The 21,722-nt window shown below is 41.1% G+C and overlaps 1 protein-coding gene and 1 pseudogene across 1 annotated transcript; both read left to right on the top strand.

Moving 5' to 3' along the window:
• Nucleotides 1-4,798: 4,798 nt before the first annotated feature.
• On the top strand, nucleotides 4,799-5,728 carry LOC128588618 (olfactory receptor 49). Its single transcript, XM_053595518.1, has one exon. It carries the CDS (start codon nucleotides 4,799-4,801, stop codon nucleotides 5,726-5,728), a length of 930 nt encoding a protein of 309 aa, XP_053451493.1.
• Nucleotides 5,729-13,680: 7,952 nt separating this feature from the next.
• Nucleotides 13,681-13,781, top strand: LOC128589434 (uncharacterized; annotated as a pseudogene).
• The last annotated feature ends 7,941 nt before the right edge of the window (nucleotides 13,782-21,722 follow it).

Here is a 21,722-nt window from a genome sequence, read left to right as displayed (position 1 = left end):
AAAAAAAAAAAAAAATTATATTTATGTAGAATTTTAAATTTCCTGAAAAACACTTCTACTATTGGTTTAAATGAAATAACTGTCTCTCTGTGTATGTGTAAATATAATGCAGTCACCTGGGAATCTTGTTAAAATAAAGATTCTGATTCAATATGACTAAAGTGATGCCTGGGCTTCTGCATTTATAACAGAAATGACTCCAGCGCTGTGGATCTACAGATCACTTTTTTTTTTTTTTTTTTTGAGACAGAGTCTCACTTTGTCATCCTTTGTAGAGTGCCATGGCTTCACAGCCCTCAGCAACCTCAAACTCTTGGGCTTAAGTGATTAGTTTGACTCAGCCTCCCGAGTAGCTGGGACTACAAGTACCTGCCACAATGCCCGGCTGTTTTTTTTAAGAGATGAGATCTCACTCTGGCTCAGGCTGGTCTTGAACTCGTGAGCTCCGGCAATCCACCCACCTCGGCCTCCCACAGTGCTAGGATTACAGATCACTTTCTGAGTAGCAAAGATATGTAGACTACAATCACACCTATGTAAGAAATGTGTAAGAGAGGCTCGGTGCCTATAGCTCAAGAGGCTAAGGCACCAGCCACATACACGAGAGCTGGCAGGTTCGAATCCAGCCTGGGTCTGCCAAACAACAATGACAGCTACAACCAAAAAATGGCCAGGCGCTGTGGCAGGCGCCTGTAGTCCCAGCTACTTGGGAGGTTGAGGCAAGAGAATTGCTTAAGCCCAGGAGTTGGAGGTTGCTGTGAGCTGTGATGCCACAGCACTCTACCCAGGGCAACAGCTTGAGGCTCTATCTCAAAAAAAAAAGAAAAAAAGAAATAAAAATAAATGCGTAAGAGAAAAAAATCTGATCAAAAATTCACTATTGCATCAATGGTATTGAGCTGGGGCCATGAGTGAAGGATTTAAAAATATACTGGCTCGGCGCCCGTAGCACAGTGGTTACAGTGCCAGCCACATACACCGAGGGTGCTGGGTTCAAACCCAGCCCAGGCCAGCTAAACAACTGCAACAAAAAAAATAGCCAGGTGTTGTGGCAGGTGCCTGTAGTCCTAGATACTTGGGAGGCTGAGACAAGAGAATCGCTTAATTGTCTCAGTGCCTGTGGCTCAAGCAGCTAAGGCACCAGCCACATACACCTGAGCTGGCAAGTTCGAATCCAGCTTGGGCCCACCAAAACAACAATGACAACTATAACCAAAAAATAGCCAGGCATTATGGCAGGCGCCTGTGGTCCCAGCTACTTGGGAGGCTGAGGCAAGAGAATTGCTTAAGCCCAGGAGTTGGACGTTGCTGTGAGCTATGATGTCACAGTACTCTAACTAAGCCTCATTGAGAATCCAGCCTCTGTATGTTTCATTATTTTTTCCTATTTTATTAAGTATTCCTTAAATGTATGTTTCTGAACTTTTTTACCAAATTCTTTCACATTTTTAAGCAAAGAAAGAAACTTAATTCCAGTTTTTTCATCTCCTTCCATTTTGTCCCTTGCCCCTGAAGGCTTCATCTGCTCCCATCTCCCAGTTCCAAGGGGATAGGGCCCGGAGAGGACTGGCCAAGGCTCTTAATCATCCTTATATCCCCACAGTAATGGGGCTGCCTAATGATAGACAGGAGTTCACTATTTTTGAGGCATAATTGGATTACTTCTTTTAACTAAAAGTAGCTGTTATTCTTGATCTAAACAAACAACAGAAACTTTTGTTTGTAAAGTGATCGTAAGTAACAGCCAAGAGAGCTGGAAAGAGGCAGAGTGAGGCTCATTATACTAATTCATTGGGGATCCCAAGCCCCATCAAACTAGAGAGACAAATAGATCCCTTAAGAAAACAAAGCTGCAACCCAAATCTTTCAGCCGTGATGTCACCTCCACAAAGATGTGTTTATTCCAGGGTAGCTTACCCACTGTCTCCTAGGGCCCCATTGTCCACAGAAGAAACAGAGACTGGGGTCATGTGAGAGTGAAATAAAAGTCTGTATCAGTCAGAATCAGCACACTAGGCCAAGAGGAAGATGAAGAAGTGCTGTTCCAAATGATAACTATAATTTTCCAAGGCTTTCTCCAGGTTGAGCTTGCTAAAAATGGAAGAGTTTTAAACACCCTAGACTCTTCAGACCCTTTGAACTGAATGACAAGGCCAAGGATATCATTCTACTTTAAGTGACTCAGAGAATGCATCTGCCCATTTGAGAAGCTTTGGGAAAGGACAAGTGTTCTTAGAGAACACCATCAAATTCATGAAGATGTAGCTCTCACACCAAAAATATTAGACCTGCATTTAGAGCCCACAGGCAATATCGCAACCTCAAGAAAAACCCATGGGAACCAGTTGTCTCCTGTAATCCTGTGAGTAGTGTGTTTGGAATGGTTCTGACAGGGACTTTCTCAGAGGGGCTGGTAGACATCTGACAGTGAACCTGCCGGGTAGTCCCCACCTTGGCGCCTCAGGGGATGGCAGAGCAGGGTTTTGTCTTCAAACCATCCTCCTACTGGCACTTTTTATGTTCCATTATAAGATCTGGCACATCAGTGAGAAGCACTGGGTCTCATCTGGAACTTCAACCCCACCATCCAGGTCAATGCTGAACACAGCAGGTGCGACGTCAGTGTTTATTCGATCAGAGCCATTACCTGACTCACGCTCACTGAGAAGCTTTGCCTGGCCTGATTTGCACAATGTTGTCCCGCTCTGTGCTCCATATAATTGCCCCCTTGGAAAACACAAAATTCTGGACAACATGGAGTCTGGGTGAAACTCCTAATACTTTTCCTTTGAAGGGGAAGCTCTCACTCACCCTCCTTCTTTGTGTCCTGGAATTGTTCAGAAAAGCATAAGTTCCAGTCATAGTAGGGCAAATCTCCAGGTCATGCACACTTTCCCACTGGGCCCTACATGAGTGACCCTTAAAACAACAGACAGTCAGAGGTGGCTGGTACTGCTGTGTCCAGGCTCTCAGGCTGCTGGGAAGTCTCCCCTTTCGCTCATCAAGCATGTAGGGCAGAGGGGGTAATAACTGGGATTTATTATGTGCCCCACTTCATTTTGTATCTGGAAGGCCCACAGCTAGTGACCTCTAGTTGAAAAAAATTTTAAAACCACAAAGTTCATCAACAGCCCTGCCCAGGTGCTATCTCCTTGAGCTGTCCACGATGCCTTTGCAAAGTGTTAAGCTCATGATGACTCGGTGGAAATATTTCCCCTAGCAAATATCAATACTACAAAAATGGCATGTTCTCAACTTCTTGTATGTCACCAAATCCCTCTCTCAGACATTTGAGGTGTGATTCACTTATTCAATAAGTGTCTACTAAAGCTGATTATTTCCAGAAACTTTTTATAAATGCTATAGAAAATACAAAGAATAATAAAGAAATTTTTGACTCAATGGCAAACAAAAAACAACTACAAAAATAAAATGAAATGAGATATTAAATTATGAGAGATACAGAGAAAAGACTTATTCAATTAGAAGAGAAGGCCTCATAGAAAAGATATCAGTTATTGAGGAAAAACAAAGGATAAATAAGATTTGAAAGGCTGATATCTCCAAACTGAAAGACTGCTGTGCGCAAACACATAGGTGTATGTGCAAATGGATAAAGAATCAAAATATTGCAAACAGACTATTATATCTAGAGCTCAGGGTTTGTGTGAGGATGTAATAAGAGAAAAACCTAGAAATATCATTTGAAAATAGATCATTAAGAATATTGAATATCGGGGGGTGGGGCCTTAGTGTGTGTCACACTTTATGGGGGCAAGACATGATTGCAAGAGGGACTTTACCTAACAATTGCAATCAGTGTAACTGGCTTATTGTACCCTCAATGAATCCCCAACAATAAAAAAAAAAAAAAAAAAGAATATTGAATATCAAACCCTCACCAAAGAATTTTGATTTATGTCAATACGACTCAAATTTTCTTTATTTGATTTGTAAGAATTGTACTTTTCTCTCAGAGATTTCCTCTATCCTTACTTATTGATCCCAATATTAGTGAAAGGCATCAAAAATTCAGATAATCTTGAAACAGAAACACCACAAACATGAATTGTTTATGAATAACAGACACAATGTTGGAGTAAATACAAGAACAAAAATACATTAAAAACAAGGTATATGACTAGGAGCAAAGGAAACTATAGAGGAATCGGGAATAAAAGTTTTGGTTAAAAAAAGTAAGAAAGGTCAGGCACAGTGGCTCCATACCTATAATCGCAGCACTCTGGGAGGCTGAGGTGGGTGGATTGCTTGAGCTCAAGAGTTCAAGACCTCACTGGCCTGAGTAAGAGCAAGATCCCACCTCTACAAAAAATAGACAAACTAGCCAGGCGTGGTAGAAGGCATCTGTAATCATAGCTACTCAGAAGGCTGAGGAAAAGGATCGCTTGGGTCTAGGAGTAAGTTAGAGGTTGCTGTGAGCTGTGACACCATGGCACTCTACCAGGGCTACAGAGTAAGACTCTGTCTCAAAAAAAGGGAAGAAAGGCTAATTTTTGGCTCTAAGCCTTCTGTGACCACCCTGCACACCACCCCTTTCTCCTCTAACAAACAGATACACCAGAGACCAGACATGAGATGGGCACCCTAAGAGGCTCTGCAAACGAGCCTGAGAAGTCAGGGACGGGAAGCTAAGTCCTCCACAGAAACAAAGGACTCCTTCAGCCCAAAATTCAGCTCTTATTCCTCTTTCACTTTCAGGTTGTTCTCAGACCCGCAGCATCACAACTCCCAACTGAACACTTTTGATGGGCCATCCCCAGCAAGGGTCTCAGGAGCCATGGAGAACCGCACCATTGTCACTGAATTTATCCTGCTGGGGCTCTCAGCTGCCTGTGAGCTGCAGATGCTCATCTTCCTGGGGCTCCTCCTGACTTACTTCCTCACGCTGCTAGGGAACCTCCTGATCGTGGTCATCACCCTCGTGGACAGGCGCCTCCACACCCCCATGTACTACTTCCTCCGCAACTTTGCTGTCCTGGAGATCTGGTTCACCTCGGTCATTTTCCCCAAGATGCTGACCAACATCCTCACGGGACATAAGACCATCTCCCTCCCAGGCTGCTTTCTACAAAGTTTCCTCTATTTCTTCCTGGGCACCACAGAGTTCCTCCTACTGGCAGTGATGTCCTTTGACAGGTACATGGCCATATGTAACCCCTTGCGTTATGTCACCATCATGAGCAAAACGGTCTGTGTCCAGCTAGTGCTCTGTTCGTGGATGACAGGATTCTTTCTCATCATTGTTCCAAGCTTCATCATATTTCAGCAGCCATTCTGTGGCCCCAATATCATCAATCATTTCTTCTGTGACAACTTTCCACTCCTAGAACTTATATGTGCAGACACAACCCTGATAGAGCTTCTGGGTTTTGTCATAGCCAACTTCAGCTTACTGGGCACTCTGTCTGTGACAGCCACTTGCTATGGCCACATCCTCCACACCATCCTGCACATCCCCTCAGCCAAGGAGAGGCAGAAAGCCTTCTCAGCCTGTTCCTCCCACATCATTGTTGTGTCTCTTTTTTATGGCAGCTGCATCTTCATGTATGTCCGATCAGGCAAGGGTGGCCAGGGAGAGGACAGAAGCAAGGTGGTGGCATTGCTCAACACAGTGGTGACCCCAATGCTCAACCCCTTCATCTACACCCTGAGGAACAAACAGGTGAAGCAGGTGTTTAGGGAGCAGGTGAGCAAGCTCCTCTCATAAAGATGAGCCAGAGGAAATGTTGCCCCCTTGCCTGAACCTCTGCAAATCAAGCTCACCTCCTGACCTCCATGGACTATCCTCATAGGCATTTTTTTTTAATGTGTTCTAATTTATAGTAGTTCCTCACTTGTGTTATTAGCGGTGCATTCAGTCTTATTCAGAGAGTACAGAAAGCTCAGTACACCACCATCATGTATGCTATCTCTTGATGTTTCTAACCCTAGCTGATATCAGAGTTCCTTAATCTTGTCTCATTTTAAAATTATAATATTGGGCGGCACCTGTGGTTCAACGGAGTAGGGCGCCGGCCCCATATGCTGGAGGTGGTGGGTTCAAACCCAGCCCTGGCCAAAAAATAAATAAATAAAAATAAAATAAAATTATAATATTAAACTTAGAATTCCTTCTTTGCTAGAACCTTTCAAAATTGATAAAAATAGCCTCAACAAGAATATGTTTATGATAAACCTCAAAAATATTACATGTATGTGAAAATTAATAAAGGGGAATAACCAAGAAACATGGATAAAAAAAGTATCCGATATTAAACACTTAAAGCAAGATCTAACAAATATAACAATGAAAGTGGATAGACAGCCTAGAAAGAAACTGAAGTACATATAAGAATCTAGTGGATGATAAGAATAGACTTTCTAATAAGTAAAGAATATTGGTTCAGTAAATGATGCCAAAACCTTTGGCTAACCATAGTAGAAGGCTTTCTTCCAAAAAGATTGGGACCAGCACTTGGTTCACTATGAGGGGAGAGAGAAGGGAGAGGGAGGAGAGTTTATTTTTTTTTTCAGGGTAACAAAGAGCAATTGTATTACAAAGAATAAAGAGAAAATTTAGAACACTTCCAAAGAGAGTTGGAAGTGAGTCTCTCATGGAGGAGAAAAGGTAAGAGAGACTAGAAGGGGAGTTTAAAGCAGAACAATTTAAAAGGTTGAATTCATTAAATATTTATTTGAAATTAAAGCCTATAAAGATATATCCATTCACTAATGTCCTTTTTGTCATAGTCTTTTTCAGTTAAACTACATTCATAATACATCTTATATAATTTTCAGGATTTGTTTCAGTAGTACAAAAAAAATTTTTTTTTTTTTGGTTAGGTAAAGTCCCTCTTGCAATCATGTCTTGCCCCCAGAAGGTGTGGCACACACCAGTAGTATGAAAATTTTGAAAATGCTTGAGAACTGAGCAAAACTCTAAACTTTTTACTCTTTGTCTGTTTGCCGGTCTTCATAGTATTTGCCCACACCTAATTTGATAACACTTTTTTTTTTTACTACTTGCCTTTATGGAATCTATTGAAAGGCATCAACTCAGTTTTCATAGAAACAACTTTCTTTTTATACTCATAATTTATTGGTTTATCTTTGTTTAGTTAAAATACGTAATTACAACAAGTCCAATTATCAAAGAAGAGCTTAAAAACAAACAACTGATTCTTGGTATAAGTCAACTGGTGGAATGAAAGTATGCATGTAGAGAAGCCTATGAGCTACAAAGCTCAGCATGCTGTGAACCAATAATTTGGGGAGACAGTTTAGCACCTAGATTGACGACAGAGTTACCAGAAGCATGCTGCTTGCATTCATACCCCAGCTACCTATTAGGCATTTCATCTTGAACAAACAAGACTTCTCTGTATCTCAGTTATGCTCAAGAGGCAACAGTGGTGATAGTATTTACCTTACAGAATCCTATAAACTTGAGTTAATATTTGTTAAAATTCTGAGCACAGGGCTTGGTATAGAGAGTCATGTTAAGTATTCTGTATTATGTTTTATAGAAGGAATCGCTAAATAAATGAAGGTAAATTAAGAGATTCACCACTAGCCAGGCATGGTGGCTGACTCCTGTAATCTAGTATGCTGGGATGCTGAGGCAGGTGAATCTCTTGAGCTTAGGAGTTTGTGACCAACCTAAGCAAAAGTGAGACCCTGTTTCTATTAAAAATACAAAAAAAAAAAAAAAGGCTCAGCACCTAAAGCTCAGTGAGTAGGGCACCAGCCACATACACCAAGGCTGGTGGGTTCAAGCTCTGCCCAGGCCTGCTAAACAACAATGACAACTGCAACAAAAAATAGCCAGACGTTGTGGCAGATGCCTGTAGTCCCAGCTACTCAGGAGGCTGAGGCAACAGAATCGCTTAAGCCCAAGAGTTGGAGGTTGCTGTGAGCTGAGACGCCATAGCACTCTACTGAGGGTGACATAGTGTAACTCTGTCTCAAAAAGAAAAAAATAGCTAAGCATCATGGTGGGCACCTGTTGGCCCACCTACTCAGGGAGGCTGAGGCAGGAGGATCTCCTAAACCTAGGAGTTTGAGGTTGCTATGAGCTAACCAGCAGTTGACGCCACAGCAGTCTAACCTGGGGCAACAAAGTGAGACTGTATCCAAAAAAAGAATAAGAAATAAGATGCTTCTATCTTATGGAAAAATTAAGTTAGATTCTCATTTCATATCTTAAAATTAAATAAATTCAAAATGAATTAAGTATTTGTGGTTTCCTGTACTCTAAAGGACAAAATGAATTAAGTAGGTAAATATGAAACCTGAAAACATAAAAAAGAAAAACATTAAGTAAATATTATCTTATTAAACATAGAAAGTGGTAAAAGAAATTTGAGGAGATTAAAAAAGATTGAAGAATTAAAAAATTAATTTATAAACTTGGCTGTGTAATGTTTTGGGAATTCTTTAAGTCATGGAAAAAAACATAAATAATGTAATGGTCACATGTAGTTTCTACCTGCCTGGCATCCACTCCCCATTCGTAACACAAAAGGACTCTGATTTTTCTCAGGAAAGCCTCTCCATTCTCCATCCATGTAGCTAGGGTGGTGCTGACTTCATCATTAAGCAATCAGAGAACCGCCATGATTGTTGGTTTAGAGATAGCCGCATGCCTAAAATCATGCCAATAAGACAAAATGAGTCTCAAATCATAGATACTTATAGGAATTGAAGGAAAAGAGGTGCTTTCTTTACTAGACACGAAGGTAGGAGAATATGGGCCTGAGAAAAACATTAACCATTTTGCAAATCACTTTAAAAAAAAAAAAAAACTTAAACCCCAAACTGAAAAGATCATTATAATAAAGAAAATTTACAAACCAATCCTTCTCACAAAAATGCAAAAATCCTAAACATCAACAAACTGAATGAAATGGCACATAAGAAAGATTAATACGGGCGGCGCCTGTGGCTCAGTGAGTAGGACGCCGGCCCCATATGCCGAGGGTGGCGGGTTCAAACCCAGCCCCGGCCAAACTGCAACAAAAAAATAGCCGGGCGTTGTGGCGGGCGCCTGTAGTCCCAGCTGCTCGGGAGGCTGAGGCAAGAGAATCGCGTAAGCCCAAGAGTTAGAGGTTGCTGTGAGCCTTGTGACGCCACGGCACTCTACCCGAGGGCGGTACAGTGAGACTCTGTCTCTACAAAAAAAAAAAAAAAAAGAAAGATTTAATACACCATGACAGTGGAACTTATTCCAGGAATGCAAGGCTGGTTTAATATTATAAAATCTATCAATATAACTCAGCACATCAACAGAATAAAGAAAAACCATACAACCATCTCAATAGATGCAGAAAAAACGTGCTAAAATTCAACAACTGTTCCTTAAAAAAAAAATAGCTCTTTAGCACACTCCAATGGAATATCTGTAATCCAATAAAGGGTAACTATAGAAATTACTTTTTGTTTTTTTTCTGTACAGACGGATTCTCACTACATTGCCCAGGCTGGTCTTGAACTCCTGGCCTCAAGCAGTCTTCCTGCCTGAGCCTCCCAAAGTGTTAGGATTACAGGCATTAGCCACCACATCCAGCCAACTATAGAAATCTATACTAAATATCATTCTTTATGGTAAAAAGTTAAAAGATTATCCTCTGAAATCAGGAATAAACTAAGAATATCTACTATTACCCAAATCCACTATACTAGAGTTCCTAGCCAGTGCATTACAGCAAGACAAAGAAATTGAAGGATTTTGTATTGAGAAAGGGATAAATAATACTATCATTACCACCCCTGACATGTCATTAGTATTAAAAAGTTCAGCTGATAAAAGTTTAAGCCACTAGGGCTGTGTCTCAGTGAGTAGAGTGCTGGCCCCATATACTGAGGGTGGCAGGTTCGAACCCAGCCTGGGCCAGCTAAACAACGATGACAACTTCAACAACCTCAACAAAAAATACAAAAAATAAGGGCGGCTCCTGTGGCTCAGTGAGTAGGGCACCAGCCCTATATACCAAGGGTGACAGGTTCAAACCCAGCCCCAGCCAAACTGCAACAAAAAAATAGCCAGGCATTGTGGCAGGCCCCTGTAGTCCCAGCTTCTCAGAAGGCTGAAGCAAAAGAATCGCCTAAGCCCGAGAGCTGGAGGTTGCTGTCAGCTGTGATGCCATGATACTCTACCGAGGGTGACAAAGTGAGACTCTGTCTCTAAAAAAAAAATAAATAAATACAAAAAATAGCTGGGCATTGTGGTGGGCACCTGTAGTCCCAGCTACTTGGGAAGCCAAGGCAAGAGAATCGCTAAGCCTGAGAGTTTGAGGTTGTTGTGAGCTGTGATGTCATGGCACTCTACCTAGAGTGAGATTCTGTCTCAAAAAAAAAAAGAAAAGAAAAAGACAGCAACCCAATAGAAAAATGAGCAAGAGATTTAAACAGGCATGTGGTCAACATATTCAATAAATATATGAAAAGGCTCTGCACCTGTAGCTCAGCAGCTAGGGCACCAGCCACATACACTGGAGCTGGCAGGTTCAAATCCAGCCCAGGCCTGCCAAACAACAATGACAACTACAACCAAAAAATAACTGGGCATTGTGGTGGGCACCTGTAGTCCCAGCTACTTGGGAGGCTGAGGCAAGAGAATTGCTTATGCCCAGGAGTTTAAGGTTGCTGTGAGCTGTGACGCCATGGCACTCTACCCAGGGCAACAACTTGAGACTCTGTCTCAAAAAATAATAATAAAATAAAATAAATATATGAAAATTATTTAATCTCAATAGTAATCAGAAATAGACACCTTAAAACTCATACCCACCAGAATACCTAAAATCAAAAAGATTGACAGGGTAAGCACAGTGGCTCACGCCTGCAGTACTAGCACTGTGAGAGGCCGAGATAGGTGGATTGCGTGAACTCAAGAGTTCAAGACCAGCCTGAGCAAAAGCAAGACCCCATCTCTCAAAAAAACAGAAAAATTAGCTGGGCATTGTGGCAGGAACCTGTAGTCCCAGCTACTCAGGAAGGTGAGGCATGAAGATCTTCCTGAATCCAAGAGTTTGAAGAATTTGAAGTTACTGTGAGCTACAATGACTCCATGCCACTGTATATACCCTGGGAGACAGAGTAAGACTCTGTCTCAAAAAAAAAAAAAGTCATGTGTTTAGAAATTTTTTTAAATATATCTAACTATTTCACAGGTCAAAGAGTACTAAATTAGAAGTTAGAAAATTAATTAAACTGAACAATAATGAACATACCATCTATATAAAACTTCGCAGGATATAGCTAAAGCAGTACTTAAAGGGTTACTTATAAATCAAAATATTTATTTGAGAAAAGAAAAAAAGATGGAAAATAATGAGGTTACCATCCTGCTGAAGAACTGAGAAAAAGAGATCAGGAAAAAAAAAGAAAATGCTGAAAAGAGAAAAAATAATAGAAAAAGAGTAGAAATTAATGAAATAGAAACAAGAATATAACAGCAAAGGCAAAAGTCAGTTCTTTAAAAAGACAAAATTGAAAAACTGAAAAAAATGATCAACAAAATAAATTTAAAAGGTAATAAAGTGAAACATAACAGATGCTGGAGAGATTTAAAAGATTGTAAGCCGGGTATGGTGGCTCACACCTGTAATCCTAGCACTCTGGGAGGCTGAGGCAGGTGGATAGCTTGAGTTCATGAGTTTGAGACCAGCCTGAGCAAAAGCGAAACCCCTGTCCCTACTAAAATAGAAAAACTGAGGCAAAAGGATCACTTGAGCCCATGAGTTAGAGATTACTGTGAGGTATAATGCCACAGCACTCTATCCAGGGTGACAGCTTGAGACTCTGTCTCAAAAATAAATAAATAAATAATCATAAAAGAATATTATAGTCAATGGGTCTTATGCATACATTTGAAATTTTCGATTTAAAAAGACATAGTCTCAGAAAAATACAACTCACCAAAACTGACTCAAGAAGAAATAGAACATTTGATTGGTTTTAAAACAGTAAGTTGATTCTATTATTAAACTTCTTGCAAAGAAAAGACCAAACTCAGATAGTTTTAAAGAGAAATGTTACCAAGCATTCAAGGATCAAATTGTTTGCAGCAATTTTCTAAAGTACCCCCCCAAAATTCTATGACACTCCTCCCACCAAGAAGTAGGCTCTATTCCATGTCCTCTCCCCTTGAATCTAGGCTCTGTGATTGTTTGACAGAACAACAGATGTAACACTGCGCCAACCTCAGGCCCAGACAGCTCTCTTGACCAGCTGCTTCCACTCCTTGTCTCTTGGGAATGCTTGCTTTTGGAGCCCAGCCACATTCTGAGAATAAGCCAAACAGCCACATGGAGAGGGGACATGTGTATGCAGCCAACAGCATCCCTGAAGTCCCAGCCAACAACCATCATCATTGCCAGGCACGTAAGTAAACAAGCTTTGAGATGATTCCAGTTCCTCCTTTCTCTGCCCCAGCCTTTGAGCTGCCCCAGCTGTCACACCTGCGGAAGAAACTAGTTGGCCCACCAAGTCTTGCCCAATTACAGAATTAAAGAAGTAAAAACACAACTGGATTCCTCCCTCACACCATACCTAAAAATCATTTCTGAGAAAATGATTTATTTAAATGTGAAAAAAAAGTAAGAGAAAAAAAAACAGAAGAAAAAAAGAAGACAATATGGAAGAATGTCTTCATACTTTGAGTTAGAAAACAACAACCACAATCATAAGAAAAAATTAGAATACATTCAACTTAATTAAGACATCTATTCATCTAGGGGTTCCCGTAGCTCTATTAGGGTGCTGGCCACATGCTCTGGGTTGTGGATTCGAACCCAGCCCTGGCCTGCTAAACAAACAAACAAACAAAAAAAAAAAAGCTGGGCATTGTGGAGGCTGCCTATAGTCCCAGCTACCTGGGAGGCTGAGGCAAGAGAATCGCTTAAGCCCAAGAGTTAGAGGTTGCTGTGAGTGTGACATCACGGCACTCTACCAAGGGCAGTATAGTGAGACTCTGCGTCAAAAAAAAAAAAAAAAAAAAAGAAGAAGAAGACTTCTATTCAGCTAAATTCAGAAAGTGAACCAATAAGCCACAAAGTGAAAAAAAAACCTAAGACTAAAATCTACAATAAATTTAAACTACTAAATATTAAAAATACAAACTTAGAAATCTTTAAGAAAAAGACAAACAACCTAATTTTTAAAACGCTTCAAAAAGTGGCCAATAAACATGCAAAGATATGCTTACTCTTATTAGTATTAAGAGAAATGTACATCAAAGCCACAATTAAAGGCCACTACCCACCTACCTGAATGGCAAAATATTAGAGTCTCACATACCAAGAATTGGCAAAAAACATAGAACTCTTATAAATTACTAATGAGAGAATAAATTGGTACGATTTTACATTGTCTATTAAAGTTGAAGATATGCATAACATACCCAGTGAAGCTACTTGTAACCATATACTCCGAAGAAACTCTTGTGCATGTGTCCAAGAAAACTCATAGCAGCACTGCCAGAAGTGGGGAAAGGATCTGAAAATCATCCAATGTCTGTCCACAAAATAATGGATAAAGCCATTTTTACACAGTGGAATACTGCCCAGCCATAAAAACTAACTATCCCAGCCACACACTTCAATGTGGATGACTATCAGAAACATAATATTGCAGTCACAAAACAACATACACAATTCGATGCCAAAGTAAAAATATACTGTGCTTGTTTCAGCAGCATATATACCAAAATTGGACAGAGAAGGTTAGCATGGCCCCTGAGAATGGATGACATGCAAAGTAAAAATACATTATTCAGGAATACATACAAGTATGTATCTAGTAACACTGTAAAGGAAAGTTAGGAATAGATCAAAGCAAAATTCAGGATTGCAGTTAGCTCAGAGATGGGCTTAGGGAGGGCACATGTGGGCTAACAGTACTGACAGTGTTCTGCTTCTCAAGCTGGCTGGTAGAAACATGTGTTCATTTACTTTTGTTCTTCTATCTTACATAAACATTATTTAGTATGTATTTAATGCTCAATACAATAATTTTTAAATAAAATTAAGTTAAAATCCCCAGAAGAGGCACTTTAAGCCATAATTAATAATGGTATACACTTAGCTGAGAATCAACTTAATCATACATAATCCTGCCAATTGCTGACTGAGGACTGCCCACTAAAGAAATAAGAGTTTGATGGATAGGAAGGAAATGCAGACATGACATTTTGAGAGCATGGAATCCTAACCACTAGACCACAGGGAGAACATTAGACATGACATTTTGAGCAATGTATAAGTCATTTCTCAGGAAGACAGGTCTTGATAAAAAGCGGAGAGCTTATAATACTTAGAAAGCACTTACACAAACATTACATCATTTGAGACTCATATGGGCCCCATTTTCCTTAGAGGAAGCTAAGAATCTCAGAGGTTAAAGGAACGTGTCTATAACTGGCAGAGTCAGAACTTGAACCTAGAACTTCTAATTCCAGGTCTAGTGCGCCCCTTCCAATATACAGCACTGTTCAACTTGAGGGTAGCAGGGAGGCTATGGCAGGAAAGAATCCAGAGGAGATGTAGGCTCAGGGGAGAAAGAGAGATGAAAAGATGATTTTAGCCAGCTGCACAGCTTTGCCCAGGACCAAGCCTCACTCAGGCTCCCGCCCAGGCGAGGATTCCCACACCAGCCTGTGGAGTGCTCCTCAGGGCCACTCATCCAGACGCCGACAACTTCCCACAGACATGAACACGCTATGAGAGTCCACGCTGTCTAGGTCAGGTTCCCAAATTTGATGATAATATTTGGGAAAATCCCAACCTGTCTCCAAAGACGGCTATTTTAACTGTGCCTATAAGATACAGACTTGAAGGGCCTGTTGGGATTTGTGGAGAAGACAAAAGAGCAGCTCTATGTCCCCTGCTCAAAGTTACCTCCTCTCATTTGTCACAAGTTGAAGAATTTCTGGAGTTCACAAGCTTTTTCACAAATATGCAAGGTGGACTACAAAATCCCTTAAAAAAAAATTTGCTCTGCTAGGAACAGTGGCTGAGGTAGGAGGATCACTTGAGACCAGGAGTCCCCATTGGTAGGAGTTGGAGGGATTGTGCTAACCACAGAATTCACCACAAAAGATGTTAAAAAGCCAGGTATGGTGCCTCACGCCTGTAATCCTAGCACTCTGGGAGGCCAAGGCAGGTGGATGACTTGAGCTCATGAGCTCGAGACAAGCCTGAGCAAAAGTGAGACCCCTGTCTCTACTAAAAGTACAAAAAACTGAGGCAAGAGGATCACTTGAACCCAAGAGTTGGAAGTTGCTTTGAGCTATGATGACGCCATTGCATGCTACCCAGGGTGACAGACAGCTTGAGACTTTGTCTCAAAAAAAAAAAAAAAAAGTTAAAAGATGTGATCCAGATTTTACTCTACAAATAGCCAAGGCAAAGCACTTAACTCTCTGAGAAACAGATTCTCTCACTGTTACACACATTGAATTATTAGGGTCAGGGAGCAGAAGGTGGGTCCCAGGCCTCCAAAGGAAGCTTAAAGAAACACAACTCCTTCTGTACACATTTCTCTGAATTTGCAGCTACAAATCCTAATTTTCATGACTTACTTCAGCTTCTCACTGACTTGGTCTCAGATTTGCCTAAAAACTGACCCTAAAGCTTGCTGGACATGGCTTGGCAACCCCAATTGGGCAGAACCTGGCCTAACGCTCATCCTGCCACCACTTTTTCTGCTGTAGTAACTAGACATTGGTTTCTCATTCAACCCATTATCCATCAAACAAATTATACACCACGACCAGGTGGGTTTCATCCCAGGGTCCCAAGGATGGTTCAATATACGTAAATCCATAAATATAATACATCACATAGACAAATGAAAAAACAAAGACCATATGATTCTCTCAATTGATGCAGAAAAAGCTTTTGACAATATCCAGCATCCTTTCTTGATCAGAACGCTTAAGAAAATAGCTATAGAAGGAACGTTTCTTAAACTGATAGCGGCCATCTACAGCAAACCCACATCCAATATCATAGCAAATGGAGCAAAATTGAAATCATTTCCACTCAGATCAGGAACCAGGAAAGGATGCCCACTGTCTCCACTGCTTTTTAACATTGTAATGGAAGTCTTAGCCACTGCAATCAGGCAATCCCCTGTAGAAGGCAATCAAGGGGATCCAAATAGGATCAGAGGAGATAAAAATTGTCACTCTTTGCAGATGATATGATTATATATCTGGAAAACCCCAGGGAATCAACTACAAAACTCCTAGAAGTGATCAAGGAATATAGTAACGTCTCAGGATACAAAATTAACACTCATAAATCTGTAGCCTTTATATACACCAACAATAGTCAAGGGGAGAAAACAATTAAAGATTCTATTCCCTTTACAATAGTGCCAAAGAAGATGAAATATCTGGGAGTGTATCTAACTAAGGACGTGAAAGATCTCTATAAAGAGAATTATGAACGTCTGAGAAAAGAAATAGCTGAAGATGTTAACAAATGGAAAAATATACCATGCTCATGGCTGGGAAGAATCAACATTGTTAAAATGTCTATACTACCTAAAGCAATTTACAGATTTAACGCGATCCCTATTAGAGCACCTCTCTCATATTTTAAAGACCTGGAAAAATTAGCACTTCGTTTTATATGGAAACAGAAAAAACCTCGAATAGCCAAGACATTACTCAGAAATAAAAACAAATTAGGAGGAATCACGCTTCCAGACTTCACACTATATTATAAATCAATAGTGATCAAAACAGCATGGTACTGGCACAAAAATAGAGAGGTAGATGTATGGAACAGAATTGAAAACCAAGAGGTGACCCCAGACACTTATCGTCATTTGATTTTCAATAAGCCTATTAAAAATATAAATTTGGGGCGGCGCCTGTGGCTCAGTCAGTAAGGCGCCAGCCCCATATACCAAGGGTGGCGGGTTCAAACCTGGCCCCGCCAAACTGCAACCAAAAAATAGCCGGGCGTTGTGGTGGGTGCCTGTAGTCCCAGCTACTCGAGAGGCTGAGGCAAGAGAATCGCTTAAGCCCAGGAGTTGGAGGTTGCTGTGAGCTGTGTGAGGCCACAGCACTCTACCGAGGGCCATAAAGTGAAACTCTGTCTGTACACAAGAAAAAAAAAAAAAAAAATATATATATATATATATATATATATATATATAAATTGGGAGAAAGGTTCCCTATTCAATAAACGGTGCTGGATGAATTGGCTGGCAAATTGTAGAAGACTGAAACTGGACCCACACCTTTCTCCTCTAACAAAAATTGACTCTCACTGGTTAAAGGACTTAAACTCAAGACGTGAAACTATAATATGCTTACAGAGAGTGCAGGGGAAACACTTGAGAAAATTGGCCTGGGAGAATACTTCATGAGGAAGACACCCCGGGCAATTGAAGCAACATCAAAAACACATTACTGGGATCTGATCAAATTAAAAAGCTTCTGCACTGCCAAAAACACACTAAGTAAAGCAAATAGATAGCCCTCAGAATGAGAGAGGATTTTTGCAAGTTATACTACCAACAAAGGTCTAATAACAAGAATCCACAGAGAACTCAAACTTATTACTAAGCAAAAAACAAGTGATCCCATTTCATTGTGGGCAAGAGACGTGAACAGAAGCTTCTCTGAAGAAGACAGGTGCATGGCCTACAGACACATGAAAAAATGCTCATCATCTTTAATCATCAGAGAAATACAAATCAAAACTAGTCTGAGATACCATCTAATGCCAGTAAAAGTAGCCCACATCACAAAATCCCAAAACAACAGATGTTGGCGTGGATGTGGAGAAAAGGGAACACTTCTGCACTGCTGGTGGGAATGCAAGCTAGCACGTTCCTTCTGGAAGGAAGTTTGGAGAACACTTAGGGATCTAAATGTAGACCTGCCATTTGATCCTGCAATTCCTCTACTAGGTGTATACCCAAAGGACCAAAAATCATTTGGCAATAAAGATATTTGCACCAGATTGTTCCTTGCAGCTCAATTCATAATTGCCAAGTCATGGAAGAAACCCAAGTGCCCATCAACCCATGAATGGATTAATAAATTGTGGTATATGTATACCATGGAATACTATGCAGCAGTAAAACAAAATGGAGACTTTACCTCCTTTATGTTTACATGGATGAAGCTGGAAAATATTCTTTTTAGTAAAGTATCTCAGGAATGGAAACAAAAGTATCCAATGTACTCTGTGAAACCAATTTATAATAACTCACACTTGCATATGAAAAATGAAACACAACTTTAGGCTATGATGAAGGAGGGAAGAGGAGGGCGAGGAATGGGCAGGGGGTGGGAAGGATAGTAGGGGGACCACAAGTATGGAGCACATTGCAAGTACAAGTCGGTTCTATCATGTGTAGAACACAAATGTCCTAATGCTATAATTGGGTAAATGAGATGAAAGCTATTCTGATTAGTATGATGTAAGCACTCCAATTTGTACAAATAATCAACACACTGAAATGGGCATAAATGTATTTATGATCTATGTATAAAAGACTTAATAAAAAAAAAATTATCCAGCCTGTGCATGGGCTAGTTTTGACTTCTTTATTCTCGGAGTAAAGTCTACTCATATTGGTCTTGCCTATATGGTTGGAGCAAGATGTCTCCCTATATTGGATTAAAAATATCCCAACTTTGGGGTGGCGCCCATAGCTCAGTGGGTAGAGCACTGGCCACATACACCAAGTCTGGCAGGTTCAAACCCAGCCCGGGCCTGGTAAACAACAATGACAACTGCAACAATAACAAAAAAATAGCCAGGCATTGTGGCAGGCGCTTGTAGTCCCAGATACTTGGGAGGCTGAGACAAGAGAATTGCTTAAGCCCAAGAGTTTGAGGTTTCTGTGAGTTGTGACGCCATGGCACTCTACCCAGGGTGACAGCTTGAGACTCAGTCTCAAAAAAAAGTATCCCAACTTCTGCCTCTAGAGTTAACACAGTAAATCTGAGTGAGTGACAGCTGTCAACACTTTGAAGCCAGTTGCCATGCTCACCCATCCCCTCTGCAGGTCTCCCTCTGGAAAGCTGTGGAACCCCCACCAACACCCAAGAAGAACTTTGACTACTTGGTGATTTTGTCCCTACTCAATCCAAAAAGGAGTATAGCAGAGCCTTGAGTGACCCCTCCGCCCCAGCATCCACTCAGCCCTACCTTTTCAACACCAGTGACTTCTCACATCACATCTCAAAGAAATCTGCAGGCTTCTCTGGCCACAGGAGCTGCTCTGCCCATCCTCATGTTCCAGGAGCTGCCCCTCACCTCCCTCCTTTAGGTAGGCTGCCTTCAGTCTCTTAGGAACCTTCAAAGGGAATATCCTTCGTGAGCCCAAGGTCATTCCTCTTTCCAAGGGAGAGTCCCAAACAGATTCCATTAGATTCCCCTAAATCCCCTTGTGGGAAAAGAGGTGGCAAAGGAGCCTGCCTACAGTGATTCAGGGTGACTTTCAACTTTATAGAGCCTCTGTCACTTTTGAAAAGAACACACCAATTTAACCTATAAGTATTTTCCCTTGAAAGTAATTTTGTTTGGGTTTGGGGGGGGTTTTGAGACAGAGTCTCATTCTGTCACCCTAAATAGAGTGCCCTAGGGTCATCACAGCAACCGCAAACTCTTGGGCTCAAGGGATCCTCCTGCCTCAGCCTCCTGAGTAGCTGGGACTACAGGCACCCAACACAATGCCCAGCTAATTTTTCTAATTTTAGTAGAAACAGGGTCTCACTTATGCTCAGGCTGGTCTCAAATTCCTGAGCTCCAGGGATCCTCCCATCTCAGCCTCCCAGAGTGCTAGGATTACAGGCATGAGTTGCAGCACCTGGCCATTTTCCCTTGAAAGTGTATCTCAGCATCAACCCCTTCTCTCCATCTCCATTGCTCCCACCTTGTTCAGGCCTCTGGAGTCTGTCATGAATGGCTATGGTCTCCTCCCCATTCCCATGGCCTCTTTTTGCCCACCTCCAGTCCATCCTCCACACAGCAAACAGGTGATCTTTATAAAACACAATCAGCCCCTATCTAAAAAAACTCTTTAACATCTTCCTTTTGATCTTAAATAAAACCCAAATGCCTTGCCCTAACACTCAGTGGCCTTTGGTGATTCTGAGGTCATTGATTTTCTAAGAGTGACCCCCCCCCCAATTGCTATCCCTCACCTACCACCTTCCAGCCACACTGGCCTCCTTTCTGGGTCTGGGACCTCTACACTGCATTTTCCTCTGGAGAGTTAGTTGTTTTTTCCCCAGTTTTGCCTGTGATGAGTTCAGCTCATTCTTCAAGTATCAGCTGAAGTCTTCCCTGACCAACCTATTTACACAGGTCCTCTCACCCCAACATTTTCTATCTCAACACCCATTTGTTTCACTTATATTTCAAAGTTAAAACAAATCCTTCCTCTTCCCACTTCACTGTAAGCTTCCTAAATACAGGAACTTATTTTAGGTCTGGAATAAAGTTGATGTTCAGTAAATGTTTAATGAACAGTGGGACATAATGCTGCGCATATATTCATTAATTCAGTTACTGTTATTTCATTATCCTCTTGGTGCCTACAGACAGGACAACAAGGTCTACCTTTGTTTGTATTTCTCTACCACTATTTACTTTATCCCTCAGGGTTCTATTCTCTCAAGACATATTACAAAGTTTTAACAATTGAGTGGAATTATTCTTAGCTTGTCCCCTAGAGAACAGAGTTGGCTTGTAATTGTACTTCTGCCTTGCTTACCTGAACAACTTGGAGAGGAAATCTAAAGTTAGGATCCAGTGAGCTCCTCAGACTGAAAGGCCTTTTCCCTGCCAGCAGAATAATCATCAGATGACTGGAGGCAAGAGCCCAAGGAGTACAGAGGGGCTCTCTTTCCTCACCCCTTCACTGGAGGAAGGGAAAGAAACTTGGCCATTGAGAAGGAACACTAAGACATCAATCTGGATTCTCTCCCTAAACACATCTCTGAATCCTGACTCCATGAATAACTTCAGCTCAAAATTTCCCTCTACGTGGGATCTTTGGTAGAAAACATCCCATGATCCTCAGAAGTAGACACTATACTCAGTGGGGGGTTTGGTTGTTTTTGAAACAATGTCTCACTCTGTTGCCTAGCTAGAGTGCAGTGGTATCATCATAGCTGTGTCCCTGGGGTCTCCTTGAGAAGACCTCTGTTCTCTTAGATCTCACTTTTCCCGAGTGTCCTCTCTTGGTTGGGAGGTGTAATTTCACTCTCCACCTCAGCAGACAGCACTGATCAGCATCAAAATAGTGATGCTGTGAGCCAGGTTATCTATCATTTCCCTCGATGGCCCCATAATCAGTCAAGCAACAATTATTTATTGAATACTTGCCATATGCCTAATATTCATTCACTCATTAGTTCAAAAAAACTTTATGTTGCCAGGATCTGTAATAGGTGCTAAAGTGCAAAAATATTAAAATGTGGTCTCTACTCTCAAATAGCTCATTTTCACAAAAAGACCATCAATACATACAAGGGAAGTACAATCTGAGCTAAATCACATGGTCCTAGCAATCCATGTTCGTAGACAGTAGAGCTCAGAATTGGCTGAAGTTGTATAAAAACAAAAGACGAAACCAAAAAATTTCTTAAAGGAAGTGCCTGAATGGAGCCAGAAAAGAGAAGTAAATAATAGATGAGCTAAAGAAAGGAGGGAAGGCACCCCTGCCTGTGGGAACAGCTTTGGCAA

The sequence above is a fragment of the Nycticebus coucang genome, chromosome 6, assembly GCF_027406575.1.
Source record: "Nycticebus coucang isolate mNycCou1 chromosome 6, mNycCou1.pri, whole genome shotgun sequence".
Classification (NCBI taxonomy): Eukaryota; Metazoa; Chordata; class Mammalia; order Primates; family Lorisidae; genus Nycticebus; species Nycticebus coucang.
This window is presented reverse-complemented; position numbering and strand designations above follow the sequence as displayed.

What these genes read in the sequence shown, in the direction of transcription:
- LOC128588618 (XM_053595518.1), top strand. Translation starts at nt 4,799, where the DNA reads ATGGAGAACCGCACCATTGTCACTGAATTTATCCTGCTGGGGCTCTCA.